Source organism: Felis catus, chromosome F2 (assembly GCF_018350175.1).
Source record: "Felis catus isolate Fca126 chromosome F2, F.catus_Fca126_mat1.0, whole genome shotgun sequence".
NCBI classification, from domain to species: domain Eukaryota; kingdom Metazoa; phylum Chordata; class Mammalia; order Carnivora; family Felidae; genus Felis; species Felis catus.
In genome coordinates, this window is record NC_058385.1 from 66,319,429 (window position 1) to 66,347,422 (window position 27,994).

A 27,994-nucleotide genomic window follows, 5' to 3' on the forward strand; every position below is an offset into this window, starting at 1 on the left:
GTATAATAGTGACGACAGAATTATCCTGGTGCTTCACAAGGGTTTTACGAGGTAAATCAGACAAGAGCTGTACAGTACTTTAAATTCGAATCTTCTGGAATCAAATTGTCAAGTATCTACTTAGAGTATATAATTTAGTTTCCACGACACTGGAAAAAGGAATTTTGTTAATATAAATATTTATCATTTGGGAAAAGCATTTTGTTATTCATTTATTTAATGTTGAAACCATAAGTTTTCACTTCCCTCAGCCTCTTAAAGTGAGACTTTGAGTTTGAAATTAGTGATAACTGCAAATATGTAACAGGTAAATTGACTGTTAGTCACATTAAATAAGATTTAAAACATATGGCATCCATTCATATCTGCAACACTTTTAATTACCACACTGAACTACTTCTAGAACTGAGCCTGGGATTCACACTTTGGCTAAGTCTCCTATGATTTTGAATTCATTTGGACCAAACCTAAATTTACTTTTTACTGTCTTTCCTTTGGGGGAAGTGGGTGATGACACCACGGGGGCATGATTTCTGAATTAACAGAAAATTTGCAAGTAAAATACTAAGAATTTCCAAGTCTGTTTCTCTCATTCTCAAATATTAACATTTTGCTAAATTGGTATTATCCTTCTCTTTCTATCTGTATACTAATACACACGTAGATACATTTTTTTTTCTAAACTTTTTAAGAGAAAGTTGCAAACATGATGCCCTTTCACCCTTAAATACTTCAGCGTATTATTTCCTAAAACCAAGGAATCCTGAATACATGACCACAGAACACTTATCAAAATCGGGAAATGAACATATCATTATCTGTTGTATAAGCCTTATTCAGATTTTATCAATCATCCTAAAAATGTCCTTTAGAGCAGGGGCACCTGGGTTGCTCAGTCAGTTGAGTGTCCCGACTTCAGCTCAGGTCATGACCTCGTGGTTCATGAATTCGAGCCCCACGTCAGGTTCTGTGCAGACAGCTCAGAGCCCGGAGGCCGCTTCAGATTCTGTGTCTCCCTCTGTCTCTGCCCCTCCCCCACTCATGCTCTGTCACTCAAAAATAACCATTAAAAAAAAATGTCCTTTAGAGCAAAAGAAAATCTAAGACAATCCATTTTTTCAGTTGTCCTGTCTCATTAGTCTCCTACGGCACCATTCCTGAGTTCTTCCTTACTTCTTTATATTTTATAGCAATGATGTTTTGAAGCATTTGACCAGATATTTTATAGAATGTCCCTCAATTATTGTTTCTTGCTTCCTCATCCAAGGTTCAACTTACACACTTTTGGCAGGAATGCCTCAGAAATGATGCTGAGTTTCTTTCCCCACATCAACGTATCCATACCATTTCTGCCCTCTTTTGAAGGAAGTATTTATTAAGCAAACTTTTAATAGAGTTAGAAAATACTGAACCTACTCATCAAAACTATATCTTGAATTTTATCTGGTCCGTTAGATTCAGACATTCAGATTAGCTGTGTGTATTTCTAAACCAATTCTATCCTAGAAAACAGACAATATTGTGTTGCCCTCTGCTGGAAATGCATGCTCAATATTCCATATATATCTACTTTGAATAAAAAAATTTTTAACAGAAGAATAAAAGCACAAACAAATGAATACTGACCTCTGATCCAGATTCCGTCCCCTTCATCTCTTAGGACCTTGTTACGTCAAATCCATTTTCTGCCTCTGCCGTGGTCTCTTTCTCATGCATATGTACCTTCTCCTTGGCATAGGCCCACCCTTGTCGACATTGCTGTGATGATGAAATGAGTTATATCTAGATGTCAGTGATAGGAGTCTCCAAGACTACCTCAGGTTCAGTGATTTGCTAGAGGGACTCACAGAACTTGGAAAAGTTGTTACACTCGTAATCACGGTTTATTACAGTGGAAGGATACAGATGAAACTCAGCAAAGATAGGAGACGCCTGGCTGGCTCAGTTGATGGAGCCTGCAACTCTTGATCTCAGGGTCATCATGAGTTTGAGCCCCACATTGGGTGTCGAGATTACTTTAAAAAAAAAACAAAAACAAAAAAACAAAACCTCAGCAAAAGTAAAAGACACACAGTGTAGAGTCTGGGAGAGACCAGGCACACGCTTCCAGTCATCCTCTGCCAGTGGAGTCATACAGACAGCGCTTAATTTTGCCAGCAAAGATGTATGACAACACATGTAGAGTACTGCCAACAGGCAAGCTCACTCGAGTCTTGATATCCAGGGTTTTACTGGGAGTCAGTCACATAGGCATGGAGCGTCATGTGGCTGAACCTGGATACTTACTCTGCAGAGCTCAGGCTGATCTAGTGTGGCCCAAGGCTCCTGCCATGCACCATTATTAGCATAAACTGTCTGGGGGAGCCCAAGGCCCCAGGTATACAGACACACTCTTCAGGCACCATATTCCAGGAGGTTAGAGCTGGCCAAGGGTTAATCTTTGCTTCGGAGTGTGTAGAATTTGAATAGCTCAGGCTTCTGAGTCACCCTTTACTGCTCAGTGTCTGATATTGGCACATGCCGAGTAGGTATTAGTTTCCCCTCATTCCCTCCGGCCTAAAATGCTCATTTTACAAAATGAATTGACAGCTTCCTTCCCCCATCTGCTTCTTTAAATTTTTTTTTTTTTCAACGCTTATTTATTTTTGGGACAGAGAGAGACAAAGCATGAACAGGGGAGGGGCAGAGAGAGAGGGAGACACAGAATCGGAAACAGGCTCCAGGCTCTGAGCCATCAGCCCAGAGCCCGACGTGGGGCTCGAACTCACGGACCGCGAGATCGTGACCTGGCTGAAGTCAGACGCTTAACCGACTGCGCCACCCAGGCGCCCCCCACCTGCTTCTTTAAACCACCGCCCTGTCGTCTTTCGTCTTTGCTGTTGGTAGATTCCTGTTGTTTTCCTCCTAATCCCTAGTCTCTACACATACATTGTTTTGCTTCTTTATGGAGTATCTAAGATTCTGTATTCTGCTTTTCATTTTTACTTACTAAAATCCTTTTTCTAAATGACTGCATATCTTCATATTGTCATTTGTCATAGTGATGAACCATAACTTTGAATAAGTTTTAAATAACTTTAAATAAGCTAAATAAAAAAATAACTTTTTTTTCTGTTGTTGGATGTTTAAGTGGTTTACAATTTTGGCAGTAAACTTCTTCATACATATATCTGCATATAATTGGAAAACATTTTTATTTTTATTTTTTTTAAATTTTTTTTAACGTTTATTTTTGAGACAGAGAGATACAAAAGATGAATAGAGGGGGTTCAGAGTGAGAGGGAGACACAGAATCCGAAGCAGGCTCCAGGGTCTGAGCTATCAGCACAGAGCCTGACGCAGGGCTCGAACTCACAGACTGTGAGATCATGACCTGAGCCGAAGTCCAATGCTTAACCAACTGAGCCACCCAGGGGCCGCACATTTTTATTTTTAATTACGAAGGTAATTGTGTTGCCAGTGGATAATTAGAAAAGCAGGAATAAATTCCTGAATTAGGAAATAACTGCTAATATCATCAGTAAGGATAAGTGAGATTATTTGGTACATACAGTTGCTATTACGCGTCTTTTTAACTTAAATCTTCATGAATTCTGTTTGCCGTCCTTCCCAACACTACTTGTTAGCACTCACTCCCCAGCCCGCCTGATCCTGGCAGGCACTTATTTACTTTCTGTCTCTATAGATTTGCCTGTTGTGACATTTCATACAAGTGAAACCATACAATGTATAGTCTTTTGTGACTGGCTTCTTTCACACAAAAGTTTTCAAGGTTTGTTCATGTTGTGGTGTGAGTTAGTACTCCATTCCTTTTTATGGCTGAATAATATTCCGTTGTATGATAAATGTTTATCCATTTGTCAGTTGGTGGATATTTGGGTGGTTTTTACTTTGGGCTGTGATGAGTAGTGCTGCTCTGAAAATTCATGTACAGCTTTTTGTTCGAACATGTATTTTCAGTTCCCTCAGATCTATACCCAGGAGTGTCGAGTTCTCCTTTCTCTACATTCTTGTGAACAGTTGTTACCATCCGTCCTTTTGATTCTAGCCTCACCAGTGGGTATGAAGTGGTGTCTTGCAGTTTTGATATTCATTTTTCCAAGGACTGGTGATTCTGGGCATCTTTTCATGTGTCTATTGGCCATTTTTATATCTTCTCTGGAGAACGTGTGGCTAATGTCTATTCAGAGTCCGCACAGCCATGCTTTTGGTTTTTAATATCTCCTGTCATTTTTTATTGAAAACTAGATATTTTAGGGGTGCCTGGGTGGCTCGGTCTGTTGAGCGCCCAACTTCAGCTCAGGTCATGATCTCACAGCTTGTGGGTTCAAGCCCCGCATTGGGCTCTGTGCTGACAGCTCAGAGCCTGGAGCCTGCTTCTGATTCTGTGCCTCCCTCTCTCTCTGCCCCTCCCCTGCTCGTGCTCTGTCTCTCTCTCTCAAAAATAAACAAACATTAAAAAAAGAAAGAAAATTAGATATTTTAAATCATGTGATATGACAGTTCTGAAAATCAGATTCTCCTCCCTCCTCAGCATTTCTTGTTTCTTAGTGACTTCACTGAGTTGATTTGGTAAAGTTGAATTTACAGAGAACTAAATTAAAGTCTTCACTTGGTTTTAGCGACTGGACAGAGATTTCCTTAAGTGGCCTTGTACCAGTAAAGCCTCTAGGTCTTTGCCCAGAGGCTCTGTGTGCATCGTGTTGGGGCCTGCCTTCAACGCTTCGCTTCGCAGCTTACAACTCCAGAGTTCCCTTCCTGACTATGCAGAACCCCCATTCACCAGACTTAAGAGCCCTGCGCTTCCTCAGATCTGAGCATTCGCATAGCCCTGCGCATGTGTACAGCCTTCCACGTGCACATGGACTTTTAGGTCTCCGGGAATCTATCAGCTTTTCAAAGTGCCCTGCAGACGTCTAATTCTTCAATGTTTTCTGTGAATACTTTTGGGTTAGCTTGTGGTTTGCACTGCGATAGGCTCTCTCCAGCAGCCAAGATATTCACCAGGGTCCTCTCATGTATTTCAGCAAATGTCCCCAGGGAAAAGGCGGTTCAAGGTAGTGAGTTCTGAGTCATGGCAAATAAAGACAGCTTTGGGAGTACGTTCTTCCAGAACCACCGTGTCGGTCAATGGGGACCGTTACTGGACAGTGGGAGTTTGCAGGAGTCCCACCTCCATTCTGCCCCCTCCTTTGGCTGCCAGGTTGCTGGTCTTAAAGGCTAATGCAGAGCTTAAGGGTAGGGTGGGACTAGGGATGAGGCAAGTTAAAAATGCCCTAATGCTTTCTGTTCTTACCAAGATGGAGCCATTTTTATGAGTAAATGATCCTCAAATTGCTTCAAGCCTTTGGTTAATTTCCAGAGTTCTGAAAGAGTTGGTTTTGCAAGTGTTCTCAGTGCTTTTTTGGATGAGAGTATTTTCAGAGGTCCCTGCTTTTATTTTCACTGATGTCACTGCTGTTTGCTTTCTACTTTGAAAATTAGATGACCACAGTTCTTATTTGTGTGCTAGTATTCTGGGGTGGGGGGGGAGTCATTTTGTGTTCTAGCATTATTATATAGATTTGTGTTTTCTCTCTTTATTTTAAAAAAATTTTTTTAACAGAATCTTATTAGAAATCAGGAAGCTGTTGCAAAAGAAATGAGAGAAGATGCAGATACCTATAGACGAAAAGTGGATCTTGAAGAACACATGTTCCATAAACTGATAGAAGCAGGTCAAACTCAGAACCAAAAAACTCAGAAGGTAAAAATATGGTAAACTTAGTGCACATAGAGAGGGGGAAGTTTCCATCTGTCATCCTTTTCTGTGTTTATTTTTCCCTGCCCTGCCTCCCCCATCTGTCATCCTCTCAAAGGAGAAGATTCAAAATTGAACTCTGCAAAGGAGTTAATTCATTTCTTTGCTTCAGTTATCACAGCTCTTAGAATCTCACATTATTTTATTTATAGGCTACTTACTTCACTGCCAGACATATACAAGTATCTTTTATATTTTGAGAATTTTAAGATCTAGAAGATACAAGGGAAATAATAACTTCATAAATACTAACCTACTGTGTTATGTCTCAGAAATTATCCCTGAGCAGATTAGTTGCAAAACATCAGGTCTTTGCCTGGTATATAAGCCAGGGTTTCCAAAGTATATTCTGTAGAATATTCATAACTATTATTCAGTAAAACAGGTGGCAACTAAGTATTGGAAGTGCTGTTTAAAGTTGGGATTTTTCAGGGCACCTGTGTGGCTCGGTCAGTTTAGCATCTGACTCTTGATTTTCTCAGGTCATGATCTCACGGTTCGTGGGAGTAAGTCCCACATTGGGCTCCATCCATGTTGACAGTGCTGAGCCTGCTTGGGATTCTCTCTCTCCCTCTTTGTTTCTCCCTTGCTCTTTCTCTCTCTCTCTCTCTTTCTCTCTCTCTCTCTCTCTCTCTCTCTCTCTGAATAAATAAACTTTAAAAAAAGAAGTTAGAATTTTTCATGCCAAATTTGAGGATATGGTACATTGTGAGGCTTTAAGAAAATTTTCCAAACTTATTTTGTACAATTTCTGTGGAGTACCCTTTCAGAAATGCTGGCTCAAGTGAATTGAAATAGAATTTGAGAACTTCAAGAAAGAACTTTCTGTATCATCCAGTCAACAAAATGCTGAGTAGGTCTGTGGCCAGGCCTGGCCCTGGTCCAAAAGCCAGCAACAATATAAGACTTCCCTGTCTTCTGTTCAACAACCATCCCTTAGCGGATCCCATCAGCATAGCCCACCATTGATTTTTCCTTATAGGCTTTTGTTCAGTCTGTAAGAATGGGCTCTTCTGACTCCTTTTCACGGGTTGAAATATGGAAATTGTTTAATCCTACCCATTCCTGAGCCTAGAAATTCTCAGTCTTGGCTATGTATTAGAATCACCTTTGTAAAAGTTCCAACATCTCGCCACCCCAGAAGCTGATGTAATTGGTTTGTGCTGGGTCCTGGACACCGGTGTGTTTTAAATACCATTAGGTTGGGGCGCCTGGGTTGGGTGGCTCAGTCGGTTAAGTGACCGACTTCAGCGGAGGTCATGATCTCACGGTTCGTGGGTTCGAGCCCCACATCGGGCTCTGTACTGAACGCTTGCTCGGAGCCTGGAGCCTGCTTCAGATTCTGTGTCTCCTTCTTTCTCTGCCCCTCCCCTGCTTGTACTCTGTCTCACTCTGTCTCTCAAAAATAAATAAATGTAAAAAAAAATAAAATAAAAAGTGAAAGTAAACACCGTTAGGTTACAAACAGCTACCCTAGAAACTTGGTTACATTGAACAGATATACCATATTTTATATATAGTCTGACCTTGTTTCTGAAATTTACAAATATTTCTTAGTTAATTGAAGAAAATTTGGCAGAAGCTGAACAAGCATGTCTAAATGCCGACTGGCGAATTCAAGCTTTACATAAACAAAGATGTGATGATCTACAGCGGAACGCATGTTACCAGGAAGTGGCCAAACTCCTTCGGGAAAACAGAAGGAAAGAAACAGAAGTATTGAATGCAATGGTGGGGGAGGGAGCTAAAAAGGTAAGAATGGGGTTACAGATTTTTTTGTTATTCATCGTATAAATTTTGAAATATAATCAAACCAGATAATTCCTCTTGGAAAAGCGAATCTAATTTTAATAGATATATACAGAGAAGGAATCTAATACGATACCTAAAAATGACTAGGCATCTTTCTCAATGACATTAGTGCCTCTCAAGTTCTCAGCTTCCTGGATTGGGTTTGTTCTGGCTGATTGGATAATATTACTATTTAATTTTACCTAATTTTTGATTCTTACAATGTAGACAGCTTTAAACGGTTAGGAATTATATGTAGCTACTACTAACAAAACCTGAAATAATAGTGACAATGAGCAAGATGTAAGTGTTTTTCTTTTTTATGTGAAAGAAGTCCGGGGGTAGGAAACCCAGGGCTGGTTTCCTGGCTCCAAGGTCATTAGGGAAAGTGCCTCCTTCAGTCTTTCTGCGCTACTTCTTGGTGCATGGCTTTCGTTCTTGAGGACAGCTTACCACCCAAGATGACTGCTGGCTTTCCAGCCATCACATACACATTCCAGACAGCAGGAAGAAGGTAGGGCAGAAGTAGAAAAGGGCCCACTCCCGGCTGAGACAACTCTGTAACTCCTTTCTAGAAGTCCCACATCACATTCTAGCCACATTTGTCTGCAGAGGATGTTGGGAAATGTAGTATTTTTAGCAGGGAGCATGACCATCCGAAATAAAATTAGAATTCTATTCCTCAAGAAGAGTCAGAGAATGGATTTCAAGGAGGCAACGGAGAGCATGTCACACAGACGAATCCTTTGGTGGATCCCACCAGCAGCTCTGGCACCCGTGCTCTGTCGATATTATCGCAGACAGAGCGGACTTCCCCGAGGACACTGCGGAGCTAGGGAGAGGTCAGGAACCAGAGAGCTGGCTGTAGTTCACTCCTCTTCATGCTGCTCTGTCGTGATGTCTATTCTGAAAGCTTTTCATAATGTGTTTCCTTCAAGTGACTCTTCCTATTCATTTTCCTCCTACCCCATATAACGTGGCCCTGTGTGAGAACACTTTCGGTCAAGGACAGGGAGGGGCGGGAATGATGCCCGCTGAGGCTGTTCTCAGGAACGTTATGGTGGGAGCCCACGTCTTCGAGGATTGCTGACCTTAGCGCTGGACTGCACACTGTTAGGTGCTGCTGTAGTTTGGGTGAAACAGAGTGTTTGAGGGTAGACTCGGGATCACTGTAAGGGCTTTCCTCCTTTGTATCTGGTGTCCTGGCTTCTAAAGCTAGCCTGATTACTGAGAGGCCTTGGGAAATCACTAAAACTCGGCCTCCTTATCAGTAATGGGAAAGGCCTGGATTTCTTGGCCCCTAATGATTCCTTAAAATTGTGTCATTTCACACATATTTAATGCGTTAGCATTTCTATAACAAAAATTATACTATATGTTAACCGGGTTTAAATTTAAAAAACTATATGTTTGCATATAAAAGCTACAGCATAGAACATTGATGAACTTTAGGAGTTGTAGAATATCTTAAACGTGTTATTTTTAGTTACCCTTGAGCTAATCTTAAGATAATTGTTTTCTCACTGTAGGAAGAAGAAAGTAGGGGTTAATAGAAATTCCTTGACTTCCACGGCAGAGCTGGGCAAAGAATTCATTCTCTGAACTTTGCAGATCTTACTATTAAGCGATAGCATGCAAATTAAATAAGAAAATTATCATTAATTCTAAAAACTACATCCTGCAAGGTTTGACATGTGAAATGTGTTGAAATGACTTGTTATTGCAAAGACAGTGGGCACCTGTGTGTGTGCTCTGTGGCACTTGGAGGTACTGAGTGGTACATCACACGTGCCTGCACCTTGAAGTTTCCTCGGCAGCCTTGGGCCAAAAATGGCACCCAAATTACCCTAAAACCAAACAGATCCCACGCTCCATGGGAATCCCGAAGGAAGTGAAGTAGAGGAGACGGAAGGGAGTTATTCCACTGTAGGAACTGACATTACCCCAATTTTTAGGTGATTTTTGTTTTCTTTCATTTATTTGCATATAGTGGGAAGAAGCTCAAGAAAAAGACTTTCATCTGAAGTCAGAAAAGAAAGCTTCGGCTCTCTCAGATGCATCTCGAAAGTGGTTTCTGGAGAAAGAGCTAGATGATGCTTTAGAACATGCCGAACATCCTTATAATACAGGTGCGTGTCCATGAGTGCCTTTCTCTTCATGACAGTACACATTCATCCATCACAGGTAGGCTGTTTGCTGTCGTGAGCAAATCCCTGAGCTGTATTTTGGCACTTGATTCAAATGATTGCTCAACTAAAAGGTGATCACTAGTCATCATTTTGGGGGTTGCTGGGGCTTATTAAAACAAAAAAAACAGGCAAACAAACAAAAAAAACCAGCTCCAGTCAAGAAAAATCTCTCAACCGTCCTGTAGAATTCTGTTTTATTCCATGGTTTCATGGTCCTTGGTATCCCCTTCATCTATCAGGATATGATTTGTTCCCAAAGTGCTATTTCTAGTTTATTTTGGTAGAAATTGTGCTTTGCCAATAGCCGGTCCTCAGAACAACAGTGTAGTAAAGTAGCACAAGGAAACTTGTTATAACCAAACGTTAGGTTTGGGTTTACAGGCTTGCAGTGGCATCAACTGAAAACCTAAATTACTGTACTTAGAATTCTAAAGTAGAGGTGCCTGGGTGGCTCAGTCGGTTGTCAGTTGAGCATTCGACTTCGGCTCAGGTCATGATCTCACATCTCACAGCTCCTGAGTTCAAACCTCACATCGGGCTCTGTGCTGACAGCTCAGAGCCTGGGGCCTGCTTCAGATTCTGTTTCCCTCTCTCTGCCCCACCCCACTTGTGCGCTCGCTCTCTTTCTCTCTCTCTCTCTCTCTCTCAATGATAATAAACATTAAAATATATATATTTATATATTTTTGGTGAAGTAAGCCCTGTACCCATTTGCATTCACTGTCCATTTTCCCACTCCCCGCCCAGCCCCTAGCTCCCACTAATAAACTTCCTGTTCCACCATAGATTTGTCTGTTTAGGAAGCTTCATATAAATGGAGTCCAGTGATCTATGGTCTTTTGTGTCTGACTTCTTTCACTTCGCATAATGTTTTAAGGTTCAGCCATGTTGCAGCATGCATTAGGATTTCATTCCTTTATATGGCCTGTATTGCGTTGTGTAGGTATTCCACACTTCATTTATCCATTTAGATTGTGTCCACTTCTTGGCTTTTATGAATAATGTCACTATGTGCGTAACTTTTAAAATTCACAAATTTGAAAAGTAGAAATGTAGGTCAGGTGCATCATCATCTAATTATGCCTACTTTTAAAACTCCTCATTAGCCCTCCTACTTTTTTTTTCGTGTGTATTTATTTTGAGAGAGAATGCGAATGAGCATGGGGCGGAGGGGGGCAGGGGGAGAGAGAGAATGTAAAGTAGGCTCGTGCTGTCAGCACAGCCCAATGCGGGACTCCATCCCACAACCATGAGATCATGACCTGAGCCAAAATCAAGAGTTGGATGCTCAACTGACTGAGCCACCCAGGCACCCCAGCTGTCATACTTTAGATTTAGGTCCCAGATAGCACCTCAGCCCACGAAGAAGCAGGGAGAGAAGAGTGTCACTCGTTGCACAAAGTAAATATTTACAGGGCTAGATGGCTCAGTTGGTTAAGCGTCTGACTTCATCTCAGGTCATGATCTCACAGTCTGTGAGTTCGAGCCCCGCGTCGGGCTCCGTGCTGTCAGTTCAGAGGCTGGAGCCTTCTTCGGATTCTGTCTCCCCCTCTCTCTGCCCCTCCCCCACTCATGCTCTGTCTCTCAAAATATGAATAAACGTTAAAAAAAAATTTTTAAAAATAAATATTTACAACCGGCCTACAGAAGACAGTAACCAGTGGAGCCGCGACCTGTCACTAACCCTCTCACACTCACCCCTCCTCTAGGAAGAGACAATTCATGTGGCTTTTAGAGAAGCTATGGATTTAGAAGTACAAAAAAGGAAGAGACTGTAAAGAGCTTCTTCCCCTTCCCTCATCAGAAATCAGTAGTCTTGCGTATTGGCCCCTCTGCCTCCGTGGGCTCTTCCCACCATGCTACCTAACTTTTTTTGAACTTTCCTAAATTTCACCAACGAGAGACCATTTGGTTAAGAATCATCCATTTTTCAAAAGGCAAATGTGTAAGGATTTGTCATTTTCTTAATCAGGGTGTATAAATGAAATCAGTCATTTGATCTTAACACTGGAAGATAATCAGCTATAATTAGGAAAATGGCATTTTGATTGGAGGCGCTCAGCATTGGTTTGTCACTCAGGGCCTAGAATAGAGGAACCTATTCCTCTATTTCTATGCAGTAGGAACCAGATAAGAGTGTGCCAGTGATGGGTCATTTATTTCAAATTTTTGCTTAGTGTCAAATCTCTATTAGCAGTGGGGGAGGAAATTCTTATTATTTTCTAGAAAACAGAACCTTCTGGACAATGTGAATGGCCCTTGCTACCCCTAAAATCCCAGGTCCATAAACTTACATTGTAGCTGAATAGTCACGTCCTGTAAAACAGTATTAGTCCAGAGTTTTATTTTTTTATTTTTATTTTTTTTTTAGTCCAGAGTTTTAAACGGGCAAAAGATACGAATTTACAGTTCTCCAAAGAAGATACACATGACCACAATACACATGAAAAGCTGTTTAACTTCATTAGTCATCAGGGAAATACAAACCAAAACCATATGAGGAAAACATTTTTTAAATACAAAAACACAGTGAGATACTATTTCACACCCACTACCATGACCGTAATTAGACAATAATAACACGTGCTGACGAGGGTCAAAGAACAATTGGAACAGTGCTAGAGGAGATGTAACGTGGTGTACTTTGGGAGACAGTCTGGCAGCTTCTCGGAGGGGTAAGTGTAGGGTAGCTGTGTGATCCGGCAGTTCCATTCGTAGGCATGTGCCCGGGAGATTCGGAAACACGTCCACACAAAAACCTGTATGTGAATGTGCATAGCATCATTATTCACAATAGCCAAAAAGTATAAACAACCTGGATATCCATCAGACCAGGAATCGGCCAACAGAATATAGTGTATCCATACGATGGAAACTTCCATAGCAATAAAAATGTGGGTGAACCTTAAAAACCTTATGCTAAGTTTAAGGAGCCAGACACGAAAGTACACATAGCCTATGATTTTATTCATGTGAAATGTTTAGAACAGGCAGATCCATAGAGGCAGAAAGTCGATTGGTGGTTTCAGGGGGATCGGGAGGGTGACCACAAATGGCTGCGAGGAGTTGGGATGATGAAAATGTTCTAGATTAGTGGTGATGGTTGTACAACTAATGGTTGTACAACTCTGGGAATATACTAAGAACGCTGAATCGTACACTTCACCAGGATCAGTTTTCTGGTATGTGGATTATATGTCAGTGAACCGTTATTTTAAAAAAAAGACGTTATGGGGCGCCTGGGTGGCGCAGTCGGTTAAGCGTCCGACTTCAGCCAGGTCACGATCTCGCGGTCCGTGAGTTTGAGCCCCGCGTCGGGCTCTGGGCTGATGGCTCAGAGCCTGGAGCCTGTTTCCGATTCTGTGTCTCCCTCTCTCTCTGCCCCTCCCCCGTTCATGCTCTCTCTCTCTCTCTCTCTCTCTCTCTCTCTGTCCCCAAAAAAAAAAAAAAAAAAAGACGTTAGTAAGTGCTGTTCCCAGGTGGTAACAGGTGGGGCCGTTTGACCAGGTTTTAAATTACTGGGCCTTTAAAAAGAGGACAGGCCTGGTGCCACAGGAACACACTCGGAGGGTTTCACCGCGTGGCGCAAGACCCCGGCCCGGGCGGCAGGCGCACTGGGCCCTAGTCCCAGCTTTATGGTCCGTGAAACTTGGCTGGAGTCACTAAGCTGTAGACCTCGGGGCAGTTTATTTAGCCACTTGTGTTTCTTCATTTGGATTTGTTCAGAAATGTTGACTGGTCTTCACTTTGCTCATTTGTAAAATGAGAACGTAGAGCCCGGGTGATCTTCCATTTTGTTACGGCTCTAAAATGGCGGTACACCATTGTCTATGGCAAAACCATGTACGGTCCATAGGCCCCTCTGAGAATCTTCCCAGGAACATGCGCACACACGCACAGAGTTTCTTCCCTTATAATTTTTGTGGATTCACCAACCAAAGCCTCCATGAACTCCACTCATACATGATAGAACATGTTGGATGCAATTAATCCATGGGAGAAAGTTGCCCGTGGTGGTGACAGAAGTTAGACCAGCTGGAGCAGAGTAGTTATCGAGACCACTGAAGAAGACAGGGACCATCAGTGCCAGGCTCAGGAATCGGGCCACATCCTGTTTGCCAACCTGGATACACAGCAGCATGACCTGGAAACACTAGTGTAGGGCTTACCTCCTGGGGAAGGAACTTGGTGCGCAGGGTTACGAAAAGGAAGGAATTGTAGTACGTACCTTTTATTCCTTTTGGATTTTGTGATACAATACAAATTCAGTACATAAATACTGATTTAAACTAATATGAATCACCTTTGGGGCTTTAAAATATATTACATTAAGTGAAGAAAAAGAATAAATCGTGGTACAAAAAGTACATGAAAGGAACTTTTTGGCTTTTTACTTTATGCGTTCAAATTTGTTACAATTAGCTTTTTTTTTTCTTTTTTTTTTTTTTTTGGTAAATTACAGATTAAAAAAATACATACTCAGGACCTCACCTACAGTGATTGAATTAGGGAGAATTGGGATAGAAGCTAGAAAGCTGGATTTTTGTTGTACAATTTCATAGGTGAGTCTGCTCAGCAGTGTGTGAAACATGGCTGTAGGCAGAGGGGACCATTCGGCACTGGAACAGGTACCTCAGGTTTACACCGTGGCCCTTTGTGAAGGGGACGTAAACAGCCACGGGCACGATGGGTTTTAGAGGACGGATGCGAGACCAGGCACAGTGGGGTCTCAGACGTGGAAGGATCTGGAGAACCAGGGCCTGCAGTGTGAATCCTCTCTGCGACACTACAGTAGCGAATAGTGCGTATCTAGCTTATGCCAGAATATTACGGAGCTGGCGAGCTCACTACCTGATTCTATTTCTGCCAGTATTTTATTTAAAAGCTATGTCTTCCTTCTGTAAAGTTGAATAGGGTTTTGTGTGTGTGTGTGTGTGTGTGTGTGTTTTAGTAAATTCTCTCATTAGAAACCGTTCTTTGGAGCAAATGCAGATTACATCTATTACCTCTGCCACATGACAGCCCTTCAGATATTTTGAAGACGAGGCTTACATTCCATTTCCCCACACCAGTTCAAATTAGTCATTTGATAATTAGCCCCAAATAGTCTTAATGACTCATTGAACCATTAGCTAAAGCCCTTGAGACCAGGTAAAAGGCAGGCATCTTAATGAGTCAGTGTAACTCCAGTGGGCCTGACTCCTGGAGGCTTGGACCCTAGTAATGGGAGTAGAAAGGAAGGAACAGTCATGACTCTTGTGAGGATGAAAAATCAAAAAAAGACCTTGGTGTCTTACCGGATGAAAGGCTGTAGGAGTTGGAGAACAGAGAAGACACAGCTGAGGGGCAAGTATAACTTTTGAGATGAGAGTGATTCAGACCAGGGGAGGCCCCAGGTCGGTTCTGGAACACTGCTGTGCCAGCTGCTCCGGAAGGTCTCAGGGGCGCCTGCCTCTCGCAGCTTCTCGTTTGCTCTCTGCTGCTGAGATTAGGCCCCGCGTGCAGGAAGCCGCCAGAGGTGGGCTCCCAGTAGTCCTCGGGGAGGGCTTGCTCATCACAGTTCATGATCTTTTCCAAGAAATGTTTGGGATCTCTGTCCTAACGTCGCTACTTTTGAATTGTTTGTTGGCTTTTTGTTTTAGCTAAAGGTGGGGGTTTTTTTAATGTATTTATTTTGAGAGAGTGGGGGAGGGGCAGAGGGAGAATCCCAAGCAGGCCCTGTGCAAGCAGAGCCCAACAGGGGCTCGAGCCCACAACCCGCGAGATCATGACCGGACCTGAAATCAAGCGTCGGACGCTTAACAGACTGAGCCACCCAGGTGCCCCTTGGGGACATATTTTAAAAACACCTTTAGCTAGCGGCACCTAGCTGCCCTGCCAGTGGGATTCTCTCTCTCTCTCTCTTCCTCTGTCTCTGCCCCTCTCCTGCTTATGTGCTCTCTCCCTCTCTCAAGAATAAATCAATTAAAAATAAATAAATAAAATACGTCACCAGAACTTCAGCCTTCGCTGCACTTACCCTGCCTCCAGAATGGTGACGGCGGCTCCTCTGGATAGAAACATTAGGGGCTTTCATCCTTGGCAGTTGTACTTTCCTAGGGACCGTTTGCAATTAAGAAAGGCTTCCTACTCGCTCCCACATGTCTTCTCTATCTCCTCACTGCTGTGACAGTGCCCAGATGCCAAAGTGGACAGGCTGACTCAGGCTATGTGCCTAGAACCTCACAATTAAAGGACAGTTCTGAAGTGGATTCCTCAACACACAGTAAGTTGATAAGCAATAAATATTTCTTCTATCATTTATCATTCACTTATTTATTTAAAGTTTTATTATTTGAGAGAGAGAGAGATCACGTGAGCTGGGGGAGGGGGGGGGCAGAGAGAAAGGGAGAGAGAACCCCAAGCAGGCTCCTTGCTGTCAGCACAGAGCCCAACTCGGGGCTCAATCTCGTGAACCGTGACATCATGATCTGAGCTGAGATCAAGAGTTGGGCGCCCAGCCTACTGGGCCACCCAGGTGCCCCTCTTCTGCCATTTAAAATTTAGCATTAATTTAAGCAAGATTGTGGCTTGAATTATATTTACAGCATATTGACGCCATTTTCCCAGGGCATGGATAATGGCAATCCTGAAATGGAGGGAGCAGAATTCTCAAATTTCTAATGGGGAGTTAAAAAGAGATCAGACCGAAACCAAGTCAGGAGCGTTTACCAGATATCGATGCGATTTCATTAGCACCGGAATGAATTTCATTGTCCAGAAACGGTTGCAGGCTGCTACAGAAGTCTGTTACTCACTACATTAATGACATTCGTAACTGTTTTTTACATCCTTCTGGAAAGAAAATCTGAGCATTGGTTTTCAAAGCTATTACGTATTTGAAATTTTCTGACTCTCTTCTTCTGGGCTGGGCTCCATCCAGCAGCCACTGAAAATGTGTGTTTGCTCTCGGCACCGTGATGGACCGCTGAGGCCACTGGTGTTGGAACTGCTGGAGACCATCGGCTTCATGCTGATGAGCTGAACTCTTTTGTTGAGAGCGAGTGAGAAGAGGAGCAGGGGAAGGGCAGAGAGAGAGGGAGAGAGAGCATCCCAAGCAGGCTCTGCACCATCAGCACAGATGCCGATATGGGGCTCAAACTCCTGAACTGTGAGATCATGACCTGAGCAGAAGTCAAGAGTCACCCAGGCGCCCTGATTAGCCAACCTTTGATCCCTCCACTTGATCCACTGAAGTTTTTATTTTTGGAAGGGACAGGGTGGGTCTGAAATATGGTCATTAACTCATAAAGGAGCTGACAGTTTTCCCAATAAAGTATTTGATTTCTTTTTAAAATGGGGGAAGGAACAAGAAACCCTGTTAGACTTTGATTTCCACCGACTTTTTCAATAAAACTGTCATATAGAAGAAGCAGAATTTAACAAGATCTTCTGAGTTCTTTTAGAAGAACAGATTTTTAGGGGCACCTGAGTGGTTCAGTCGGTTGGGCATCTGACTTCGGTTCAGGTCATGATCTCACAGTCTGAGTTCGAGCCCTGTGTTGGGCTCTGTGCTAACAGTTCAGAGCCTGGAGCCTGCTTCGGATTCTGTGTCTCCCTCTCTCTCTGCCCTTCCCTCACTCACGCTCTGTGTCTCTCTCTCTGTGTCTCTCAAAAACAAACATTAAAAAGAACAGATTTTTATACAGTGCCCTCTAAAGACAAACAAGCTTTATAAGAAATATACCTAATAAATAACAAGTCACGAGACTCTAGTACTGTATATTTTTGTTAACTCATACTTTACCTGTATCTGTAAATTCTGTGTCAGAATATGAATTAAACCAAAAGCCATGCATCAGTCAAATGAAAGTACACGAGATTCTCAACTGTTCTCTATGCTGACATGTCAGAACTTAAATTTTTAGTTAGATAATTCTAAATTAGAAAATCAAGTTCAAGACATTTGGTAAGTTTAGGTTATTTAGCAGCAAAATAAGACCATAAACATTGTATTCCTTTGGAGGAAAATATAGTTTTCTGGAATTGGAGCTGACTGAATATGTAACTAGATTTAAGAGAAGTGGATTTTTTTTTTTAAGTTTATTTTGAGAGCGAGAGCATTTATGTGGGGGAGGGTCAGAGAGAGCAGGAGAGAGAGAATCCCAAGCAGGCCCCACATTGTCAGCACAGAGCCCACGTGGGACTCAAACCCATGAACCATGGGATCATGACCTGAGCCGAAGTCAGACACTTAACCCACCGTGCCACCTAGGTACCCTGAGAGAAGTGTATTTTTAAGGTGCTTTTTTTTTCTTCAGATTCCAGTGTTTACTAGCCCCCCACCCCCGCCGCCCCAACTCAGTATGAAATGGCTGTTACACTTGGTTAGACACACTGTAATATTTTAATTTGACTCTCCCTGTGTTGGCCACTATTAAAACCATTTGATTTATTTGTATTTAGTCATTGGGAAAGTAGTCTTGGTATACATTTCTAAATATTAATTTTGGCAACTCAGAATGCTTTGTTTCAATACCATTAAGCATCATAGTGAGGAAACTTACTGTTGCAAAGAACTCACTCATCCTCTCTTGGACAAGATTTGTTCCTAATTTAAAAGATTGACGGGGTGCCTGGGTGGCTCAGTCGGTTAAGCATCCAACTTCGGCTCAGGTTTAAGCCCTGCGTCGGGCTCTGTGCTGACGGCCCAGAGCCTGAAACCTGCTTGGGATTCTGTGTCTCCCTCTCCCTGTCCCTCCCCCACTCTCTCTCTCTCTCAAAAATAAAATTATTTATATTATTAAATAATTAAAATATATTAAAAATTATTAAATATTTAAAAAATATTTTTAATAAAGATTGTCTATCTCCCCCAAATAAAAAACAAATGGTAAATAACCAAAAGTAGATGAGTTCTCTTTCTCTGATAACATTCATTCAATTCAACAAATACTTGGCTTGTAAATGGAACAGTATAGGGAACAACACATTAAGCTTTTTGTTAAAGAAATTTGGTTTTTCAAATATCATTTCATTACTGATTTTTTGCAACATGTTTACCTTTAAAATCCATGCTGTGTCGTTGCTAATATCAGAACATTAAACTATTGTTACCTTAAAATTTTGTTTTCAAGTTTCTTTAAATCAAAGAAGAGTACAATGGGACACCATGGAACAGGATCTTATGGAGAGAGTGAGAAATCTTCGCCAGAGGCTCACGGCCCAGGCTCGTAACAGATGCCGAACACCTCATCTTTTGGCCACGTAGGAGGCTGGTCACCTTGAGGTGGAGAGAGAGATACCTACTTGGCAATCAGTGGCACTGATTTTTACATTATTTATTTTATATCCCTACAGAAATCAACTTCTTGTATAGAAAAATGTATGTATAAAAATTATGTGGACTATTTCATTCTGATGCTTTTGGGCTTGTAAATGTCTTCTTGTACTTTTCATAATAAAATTTGTGAAGCTATTAAAGCTCGTATTACGATCTTCCAGGTCACAAGGACCAGCATAAGCCTCTAACTTTAGTTGATGAGAGTTTATTTTAAAGATAAACAGAAAAGTAAAGAACAGGAAACCATCTCAACAACTGTCCGACCAGAACTGAGGGGGAAGGCAGCAGGAAATTTAGGGCACCGACAGTGTGCACCACAGCGTGCTGTCCCCCGGCGGCGGGGGTCTCCTCTTTGCCGGCGAGCCCACCCTGGGGTCTCCGTCTCTCCTTCTCCGGACAGCACTGGCCGCTGTCTCACTTGGGCCCTGAGCTCCATAACAGGGCTCCTCACAACTTCATCATCTAGGGCAGATTACTTCTGGAAACTTCCCTGAACCATTTCTTTTTCTTTTTTTTAAAGTTTATTTATTCTGAGAGAGTGCATGTGCATGTGCGTGTGCAAGTTGGGAGGGGCAGAGGGAGAGGGAACGAGAATCCCAAGGCTCAATCCCACAACCTTGGGATCATAACTTGAGCCAAAATCAAATGCTTAACCGACTGAGCCAGCCAGGTGCCCCCGTGAACCCCTTTATAAAAGGAAGGTAAAGGGGCACCTGCCCTGCTCAGTTGGTAGAGCATGTGACTCAGTCTTGGGGTTGTGAAGTCAAGCCCCATGTTGGGTGTAGAGATTACTTAAAATCTTAAAAAAATAAAAGGAAGGATAGAAATAGCTCAGGGACTTGAGGTGAGGATTAAGATAATGTAAAGTTCTGGGATTGTGCTTGACATATAGTAAGCATGTAATATGTAATAGTAATTCTTGTTTCTGTGGTCATAAAGCATAATCTTATAGTAAACCAAATACTTCAGTAAGCAAAATGCTCTCTTGGCTAATAGGCAAAGTCCTGACGCAAGGCATTGGTTTCCCAAGAGCACTGTCTTCAGTCTACTTTTTTGTTCATTTGCAGGTCGTCACAAACGTGCCTTCAAGGGCCAGGCTGGTGTGTGTTTGGCAATAGGGAAGTCACAGAATATAAAATGTATAATGATGAGAACTTGGGTGAACTAGAAATTGCTTGGTCACTTAAAAGCATTCAAATTCTAAAATATTCCCAATCCTGGGGCGCCTGCGTGGCTCAGTCATTAAGCGTCCGACTTTGGCTCAGGTCATGATCTCACAGTTGTGAGTTCGAGCCCCTCATCAGGCCCTGTGCTGACGAGCCCAGAGCCTGGAGCCTGCTGCAGATTCTGTGTCTTCCTCTCTCTCTACCCCTCCCCTGTTTGTGCTGTCTCTCTGTCTCTCTGTCTCTCTCTCTCTCTCAAAAATAAACATTAAGAAATAAATTTTTAAATATTCCCGATCCTGCCAGCCAGAATCAGCTGTATAAGGCCCATTTTTACCTCTACTTCAGGTCCCCTTCTGTGAAAATTTACAACCTACTCAGACTGGTTTTGCAACTACCCACATCTCTTTTATAGTATTACAGTATTTCATTTAAAAAAAAGCTTCCCTTTATCCAGTGAAAGTGAGTTATGCATACTAACACCCAAATGAAGTTCTTACCACATTCTTAATTTTCTCTGAATCTACAGTTCTCCCAGTAATACTCTTGCTAACGTCACTGCCTTAGCAGATTTCAGATATTTGCTTGACTCTCCGGTCATATGTGCTTGGTTGGCATTTCAAAGGCTATCACACTTCATAAAATACATAAACACATTTCTGATTATCTCTTTCTGCTTCTTGGCATAGCTTCAACTTACCCCCAGATTCTTTATAATGTAAATTCTCTGGGAATCGAATAAAGGTTGAGCTTAGCAAAAATTCTTCCCACTCCTGGTATCTTCTCTCTGGTACTCCCTTGAATCCTTGAATTTGTGAAAGCAGAGCAGTTTCTAAAGGCCTTTTCATATTTATTACATTCATAAGGTTTCTCTCTGGTGTAAATGGTTCAGTGTTGGATAAATTCGGGGCTTCAGCTAAATTCTCCACATTGGCTGCACTTAAGCACTTCTCTGCAGTATGAATTCAGTGGTGTCAAATAAATTAACCTGTTTAACGTTTATTACATTCATATGGTTCTTGTCTAGTATGAGCTCGCTGATGTTGACCAAGACTTGAGCATTTGCTAAAGGCCCTTGCACAGTCACCACCACCCCCGACCGTCACAGCAGCAAGAGCCGCTACAAGGACTGCGAGCAGGTTGATTTATTAGGAGTGCATCCGGCACAGCTTCTGGAGTTACTATCTGGACCCAGTTAGGAGACACACGGCATGGTGATCTTAACAGGAAAACTTTAAGATACAATGAGTTATTAAACTATAAGCGAGTAGCTAACTTAAAGATGTATAGATGTAAAGGGTACCCAGGACTGATCAGGGGAGAGTAAATGAAGGACTAACCCGGAAAGGAGGCTCCTCTTACTCCCTGGAGTGTTGTCTGGGGGGGGGGGGGGTGCCCCCTCTGCACTGTGCATGTGGAGAGGGCCACGAGAAACCACCCTCCGGGACACAGCAAACCAAGCCTGGAAGGCAAATGCCGAGAGCGTGTCAGGGGCTGCTTTCTGGCTCCAGACCTGGAACAGGCCCTCTCCGTGTTGGGAGGATTGTGGCAAAGTGGTCATCGGGCCGAGGCCCTGGAGTCACTGGGAGATTGTGCATTCAGGGCACACGGCTGAAGTGGGGCAAGAATAAGCAGCACAGCACCTGGGAACTAAGAGGAGGCCCGGTCCTCCTGCCACTTCCTCCAGCACCGCCTGCCGACAGCTTGCTGTCCTGCACGCCGTAGAAGGGCTGGAATCCAGGGGGTTATTGCAGGGCAGGTAAGGAAGGGTGACGCTGGAGCTGAGAGGCGATAAACTGGTAACTGGCATTCCCATCAATTAAAAGTGGTTCTCACACTTGACTTCATTGGTTGACAGCGATGTGGACTCAATGTTTGCCTTTTTTAAATCAAATTAAGATGCCAGGGTTTGCCTGGCATGATGTGGACGGCAGAATCCCAAAGCTCAGGAAGGTAGGAGTGTAGGAGTGGATTTATTACATACGAACTTCCGGCTCACTGCCCAACCACATGCTCAGCCCCAAAGACGCTCCACTCGTTAAGGCACCGAGTGAAGGGAGTGTCTGTGAACTTGAAAAGCTCTGTGGTGGCATTCTGTGGGTGATGCGGGAGGGTGAGAGATGCCATTGTTGATATGCTCCCTGATTTCAGTGCAGGTGACGGGATTCCGTAGTAGCAGAGGCTAAGTGGCGGCATTCAGCTACCAGAGACAACCATTTAGAGCAGTGGGCAGCACAGAAGCTGCAGTAGTAGTGGATTTGGGCTCTTGGTAATGGGTTCCCTTGTCCCTAAGAAGGAAATAGTTGCGGGGCGGCTGGGTGGCTCAGTCGGGAAGCCCCCGACTTCAGCTCTGGTCATGATCTCTCAGTTCGTGAGTTCGAGCCTGCATCGGGCTCTGTGCTGACAGCTCAGAGCCTGGAGCCTGCCTTGGATTCTGTGTCTCACTCTCTGTCTGCCCCTTCCCCTTCATTCTCTCTCTCTCTCTCTCTTTCTCTCTCTCTCAAAAATAAATAAACATCGGGGCACCTAGGTGGCTCAGTAAGTTAAACGCCTGACTTCGGCTCAGGTCATGATCTCCAGGTTCATGAGTTAGAGGCCCGCATCGGGCTCTGTGCTGACAGCTCAGAGGCTCTGTGCTGACGGGCCTGGAGCCTGCTTTGGATTCTGTGTCTCCCTCTCTCTCTGCTCCTCCCCCACTCACATTCCGTCCCTCCCCCCCCCCCCCTCACACTCTCTTTCTCAAACACTAAAAGCAAAAATTTAAAAAAAAGAATTAAATAGTTGCCAAAGAAGAATGAAATAGTTGCCAGCCTACGAAAATGTTGCTTGCTTGATATATGTAACAGGAAAACTTCAGACCCGGTGCCTGAAAACCTGACTTGAGCCGTCACAGTGGAGACCCATGCCTGTCACCCTTTCCAGACCTACACTCATTTCCAGATCCAAAGCCATCTGACTGAAGGGGGGTGGGGCAGGTCCCCTTGAGGAAGGGTCCTGCAGGAGTGAGGGCCACATATTATGCTATAAATAATCCCCCAAGCTTTTCCAAAGGGGCCTGTTGCCATTTACTTGAAGGATTGGTAGTAGGGAAGAGAAAGCACCCAGCCCTTTCAGGGGTCTCTAGACACTGGCTCTAAATTGACACCAACTCCTGTGTCCACCAAAGTTAGAGCTAATGGTGGCAGGTGATAGGGTCTTGGGACAAGTCTTGAATCCCAGCGGAGGCAGTAGGGCCATGAAGCCAACTGCGGTTCTTTTCTGAGTACCTGAATGCATACTCGGAATAAACACATTCTACAAATGGCAGAATCTCCGCAGTGGCACTGCGACTCGCTGACCAAGGGTCCTTACGGTAAAAAGAGCTAAGTGAAAGCCTCTGGAAGGTGCTTCCTCTCAGGATAGTAAACCAAAAGTATTATCGCATCCCTGATAGGAGAAATTGCAGAGGTTAGTGCCGCCGTCAAAAACTTGAACGGTGAAGGGGAGATACCAGCTATCACATCTCCATCTAAGTGGCTATTTGACCTGTGCGGCACGACAGAGTTATCAGAAACTTAACTGGTGACGGCTGCAATTGTAGCACGTGTTTCGGACGCAGTCGCAACACGGCCCCCGTCCCGCTACGCCGCCGCAGCGGCCACCGGCACCAACTCCCTAAGACCCCTCTCCCTCCCCTCTCGGGCGCTGCCCCCTCCCAGCTCCGCAGCCCACACTGCACGGCGGTGCGGTGCTCGGTGCCCCGCGCTGCCTGGCCGGCTCGCAGACCCACCCTTCCCTGCTGTCGAGCGGAAAGGACCAGCCCCCTCCCGGGACCACCTGTTCCGGCCCCTCCCCCAGCGAGCCTTGCGCCCGCGGCGCCCGCAGCGCGCTGCTGGACCCCGAGCACCGGTGCCGCCGAACCCCAGACCGTGCGCCCCGCCGGCGACTGCGGGTGCTCCGGGGCCAGGACAGGAGGACGGGGGAGAGTGGCACGGCTGGGACGCTGCCTCCGCCCCCCCCCCCCCCCCCCCCCGCGCCGCCGCGCGCAGGGGGCGGAGGGGTGCGATTCTTTCTCTAGGGCTTACGAGGTCTCGGCCCACCCGGCGCGGACCAGTCTACTAGGGTGCCCCCGGGTCATCGTACCTCCGCCTTCCCGTCCTCGGTCCCGGACCCGAACAGAGAAGGGAGGCTTTGCACTAAACGCAGCGTCCCTACGCCGGTACTTCGGGGAGGCAAGACCGAGCCTAACGACACACTGGAGACCTCTTTGCGGAAAAGCGCGGACGCCGGGGGTCTTTCTGTCCTCAGACAAGCAAATAAAACCCTTCCTGCTGGCAGGAGTGGAGACGGGAAGAGAACAAAAGTATTGTGCCCCGTGTGAGGATCGAACTCACGACCTTCAGATTATGAGACTGACGCGCTACCTACTGCGCTAACGAGGCACCTACAGGCTCTTCGCGGCCGTAGGGTAATGAGGCTAGTGCGGGGACGGGGCGCGCATGCCCAGAAAGCTGTGGCTTTATTTCTGTCTGCAACGGGTTGTGAGACCCCACAGCCGACGCTGGCGCCAGACCCGCGTCCTTGGCAACCAACCACCCGCGCTGAGTTTTCCTCCGCCTGCTCCGCTGTTTGTCAATCAACAAACACTCTGGCTTGCTTGACCCCACTGCGCTGAGTAGTGAGGACACGGAGGAGTGGGATTCTTCCTGCTGCTGTACTACCTTATTTTTGTACAGTGCTTACAAAGTGTTTGCACACTTGTGATCAAGTGAAACACTTACTGGGCACCTACTGTATTCCCGGCCCTGTGCTGAGTGCTGCGTTCATAGGGACTCCCAGCCTCAAACTTGGGAGTGGAAGCGCAGATGCATAACGATTTGAAAACACACACTTACAGGCAAGCACACATGCACACCTTTCCGGCCCCACCGCGGATCCCCGATCCAGCCTGCCCAGCCCCTCCAGGCGCCCCAGGATTGCACCGCGGCCCGGAGCTCGCCGGCTGCGCCACTCTTAGAAGCGACAGCAGCTCAGGAAACGACGCCTCGCCACAGCCTCAGCTTCTTGGAAGTCCCCTCTCTTCCTTTGCCCTCCCCTCCCCCTAGCCCTTTGCATACTACATTCATTGTTAAAGGAAACTATGTCCCTATCATACATGGAAAGCGACTTTTTTTTTTAATACACTTTAAAATAAATACATAACTATTAAACTAGTAAATACTTTTCCATGTACCATCTGGCACACTTACCATTACGGCACACTTAAAATCTGTATATTTCGCTGTATGTGAATTTTACCTTAAGAAACGTAAATTAAGAATGAACTCCAGCCGACGACCGGCGTGCAGAAGGGCTTTGGGGGCATGCACTGACGGTTGGAAGTTTGAAGTGCTTCAAAAACTCAGGCAGTTTGCTGGCGGGCCAACTTCAAGGACAGCGAGGTAGAGATTCGAAGTCTGCTGGAGCAGAGGAATGTTAATGTAAATCTTGGTGGTGGGCATACTGACACTCACTCTACAAGTCTTTCAAGGTTTTCTATTTTTCTGAAACTTGTCCTTATAAAATGTTGCGGGAGGAGTTTTTTTTTTTTAATCACCCAGAATTTGGGAGAAACGGTGGGATGTTAGGGGCGCGAATGGCAAGGTGGGTGTGAAGAGGTGGAGAAAATACTTTCGTCTTCAGACCAGTTACCAGAACTCCTGAGAGCTGGGGGAAAGAGAGTCGGGGGTGGGGTGGGTGGCAGATCTCTATATTTTGGAGAGAGACCCACACGGGGAAAGACTGCGAGCGAGCTCCAGGGCAGATGAGGCCGGGGGACAGGGGTGGGCTCTTAAGGGCATCGAGTCTCTTTAGGGGGAGTCGCGGGTGGTGCAGGCAGTCTGGACCCAGGACTCGCGGAGGGGTTCCACCCAATCCTAGGGGAGTTCCCCACACTCACTGTTGCGGGTGGGAGCCCCACGACTACCCAATCCTCGGGGCAGCTCTACCACCCACGCTCCCTGGGAGTGGGGGGATCCAACACAGGGGCGGTGCTCGAGGTGAGGTCGCTGCACAACCCCCGCGGGTTCAGGAGCGCGGAGCCGGGGGCAGAGTGACTGGAGAGGGAAACCCCCAACACACACCCTCATACGAACCCTTGTGGGGTCCCTGTCTACCACTGTTACAAACTGAGTCGCTCCTGGGTCCCGCAGGCCAACAGATAAACTCACCCACTGTTTGCCAGGGTTATGCCCTCGGTTTTGTCCTCAAGTCGTGTTAGGACTGCAGGACATCGCAGAGCCCAAGTCCATGAACAGGGAACTGGCCACAGGAATGAGGGTCTTTCCAGGCTGAAAACAAGAACACAGAACGCTCTATGCCTGGTATGAAACAGGTGAAGAAAGCAAGGGCCGAACTGGGTGTGGGGTGTGCCGTCGTTACAGTATGAAGCGGGGGTAAGAATATTCATATTTGCTAGTATTTGCACCCTACATCTCTGAACGGATACACAGAAAACTAAGATCAATGATTTTTACGTATTGGGGGTGGGTGGAAATGATGGTTAGAGGCAAGGATAGGATAAAGACTTTTTTTTTTTTTAAGTAAACTGTTACTTTTTAACAGTTTTAGATTTATGGAGAAATTAGATAGCAGAGTTCCCATAAAGCCCGCCCCCAGTTTCCCCTATTACCAACATCTTACGTTAGTGTGGTACTTTGGTTACAGTTAATGAACCAGCACTGATCTATGATTGCCTGAAGTCCATCTTGCCTCGGATTTCCTTAGTTTTCCCCAAATGTCCTTTTTCTGTTCCAGGATCCCATGCAGGCTCCCACATCACATTTAATGGTCCTGTCTCCTTAGGCTCCTCCTGGCTGTGGCAGTTTCTCAGTCTTGCCTTGTTTTTGGTGGCCTTGACAGTTTTGAGGACTGGTCAGATACTTTATAGATGGTTCCTCAGTTAGAGGACTTGTCTGATGTTCTTCTGGGGTGAAGGCTTTTCACTGTATACCTTTGAATAGTTGAAAATAAAATACTTGAAGTGTGTTAATCTATTGCCTATTTAAAATTATAAATCAACAAACCTAAAAGAGACCCAAACTGCAGGAACTAGGAAGGAGGAGGAGGAGAAGGGAGGAGGAGGAGGGAGGGGAAAGAGGGAGAAGGAGAAGGGAAAGAGGAAAGGAAGGCGGGAGGTGGGGGGGGGGGGGCGACAAGGTGAAGACGAGGGTAAGGAGGGAGAAAAGAAGGAGGGGAGGCCTGGGGTGGGGGGCGTGTTTGCACGGGGCAACCAGTCTTGGCCGAGCCCGATGGCCGCGAGGGGGAGCTTTGTCCAACCCTCTCCGCCCTCACCCAGCCGGGCTTCGGTTTGCCTCGCGCCGGAAGGCGGGATAAGGGAGGCGGGGCGGTCCGTTTGGTTCTAGAATTTCTTCGGGCCCGAGGCAGGGGCACAGGGGCGGGGAAAGGGGAGCGGACGCGGGGATGGTCTGGGGGTGCGGCCACTCGATCTTGCTGGGGACACTGCGCCACGACTGCGTGCGGGGAACCAGGCTAGGCCCCTACACAGGGGACCCCACATCATCACCCAAACGTACTTACGGATAGTAGATCGCAGGAGTTGGGCGGGGCGGGGGGAGGAGGTACAAATATTCCACTAAAAAAAGTGTCTCCATCTTTCAAATACGTGTGTCACCAGTTCTCAAAGACTTTTCCGAGCGAGTCCCTGTACTGAGACACACACGTGCTTCCTCCCTGCCTCCACGAGGCCCAC

General features: G+C 45.1%; 1 protein-coding gene, 1 long non-coding RNA gene and 1 other non-coding gene across 16 annotated transcripts in view; 1 reads left to right on the plus strand and 2 right to left on the minus strand.

Annotated features, from left to right (window-relative positions):
• The window catches only part of TBC1D31 (TBC1 domain family member 31), a 75,656-nt gene extending 56,419 nt beyond the window's left edge, over nt 1–19,237 (plus strand). For 4 of the 8 annotated variants that reach the window (XM_045050114.1, XM_004000105.6, XM_019823091.2 and 1 more), the window contains 5 exons: nt 5,606–5,746; nt 7,358–7,552; nt 9,582–9,720; nt 15,953–16,045; nt 18,897–19,237. In XM_045050114.1, coding sequence (XP_044906049.1) covers nt 5,606–5,746; nt 7,358–7,552; nt 9,582–9,720; nt 15,953–16,045; nt 18,897–19,030 — 702 coding nt within the window. In that variant the 3' untranslated portion in view covers nt 19,031–19,237. The other 4 variants (XM_045050118.1, XM_045050116.1, XM_045050115.1 and 1 more) reach the window with 3 other exon arrangements.
• LOC102901785 lies at nt 1,742–27,958 on the minus strand. Of its 7 annotated transcripts, none has more exons than XR_006592697.1 (5): nt 26,926–27,383; nt 26,454–26,573; nt 25,543–25,700; nt 18,877–19,042; nt 1,742–1,758 (listed from the first exon to the last, which is right to left on the minus strand). It is a non-coding gene; the product is annotated as an uncharacterized LOC102901785 (long non-coding RNA). The 7 variants fall into 7 exon arrangements; XR_002739567.2 differs by lacking the exon at nt 1,742–1,758 and adding an exon at nt 12,221–12,539; XR_006592696.1 differs by lacking the exon at nt 1,742–1,758 and adding an exon at nt 16,207–16,807.
• Nucleotides 24,614–24,686, minus strand: TRNAM-CAU. The gene has a single exon. It is a non-coding gene; the product is annotated as a tRNA-Met (tRNA).
• Nucleotides 27,959–27,994: the final 36 nt, after the last annotated feature.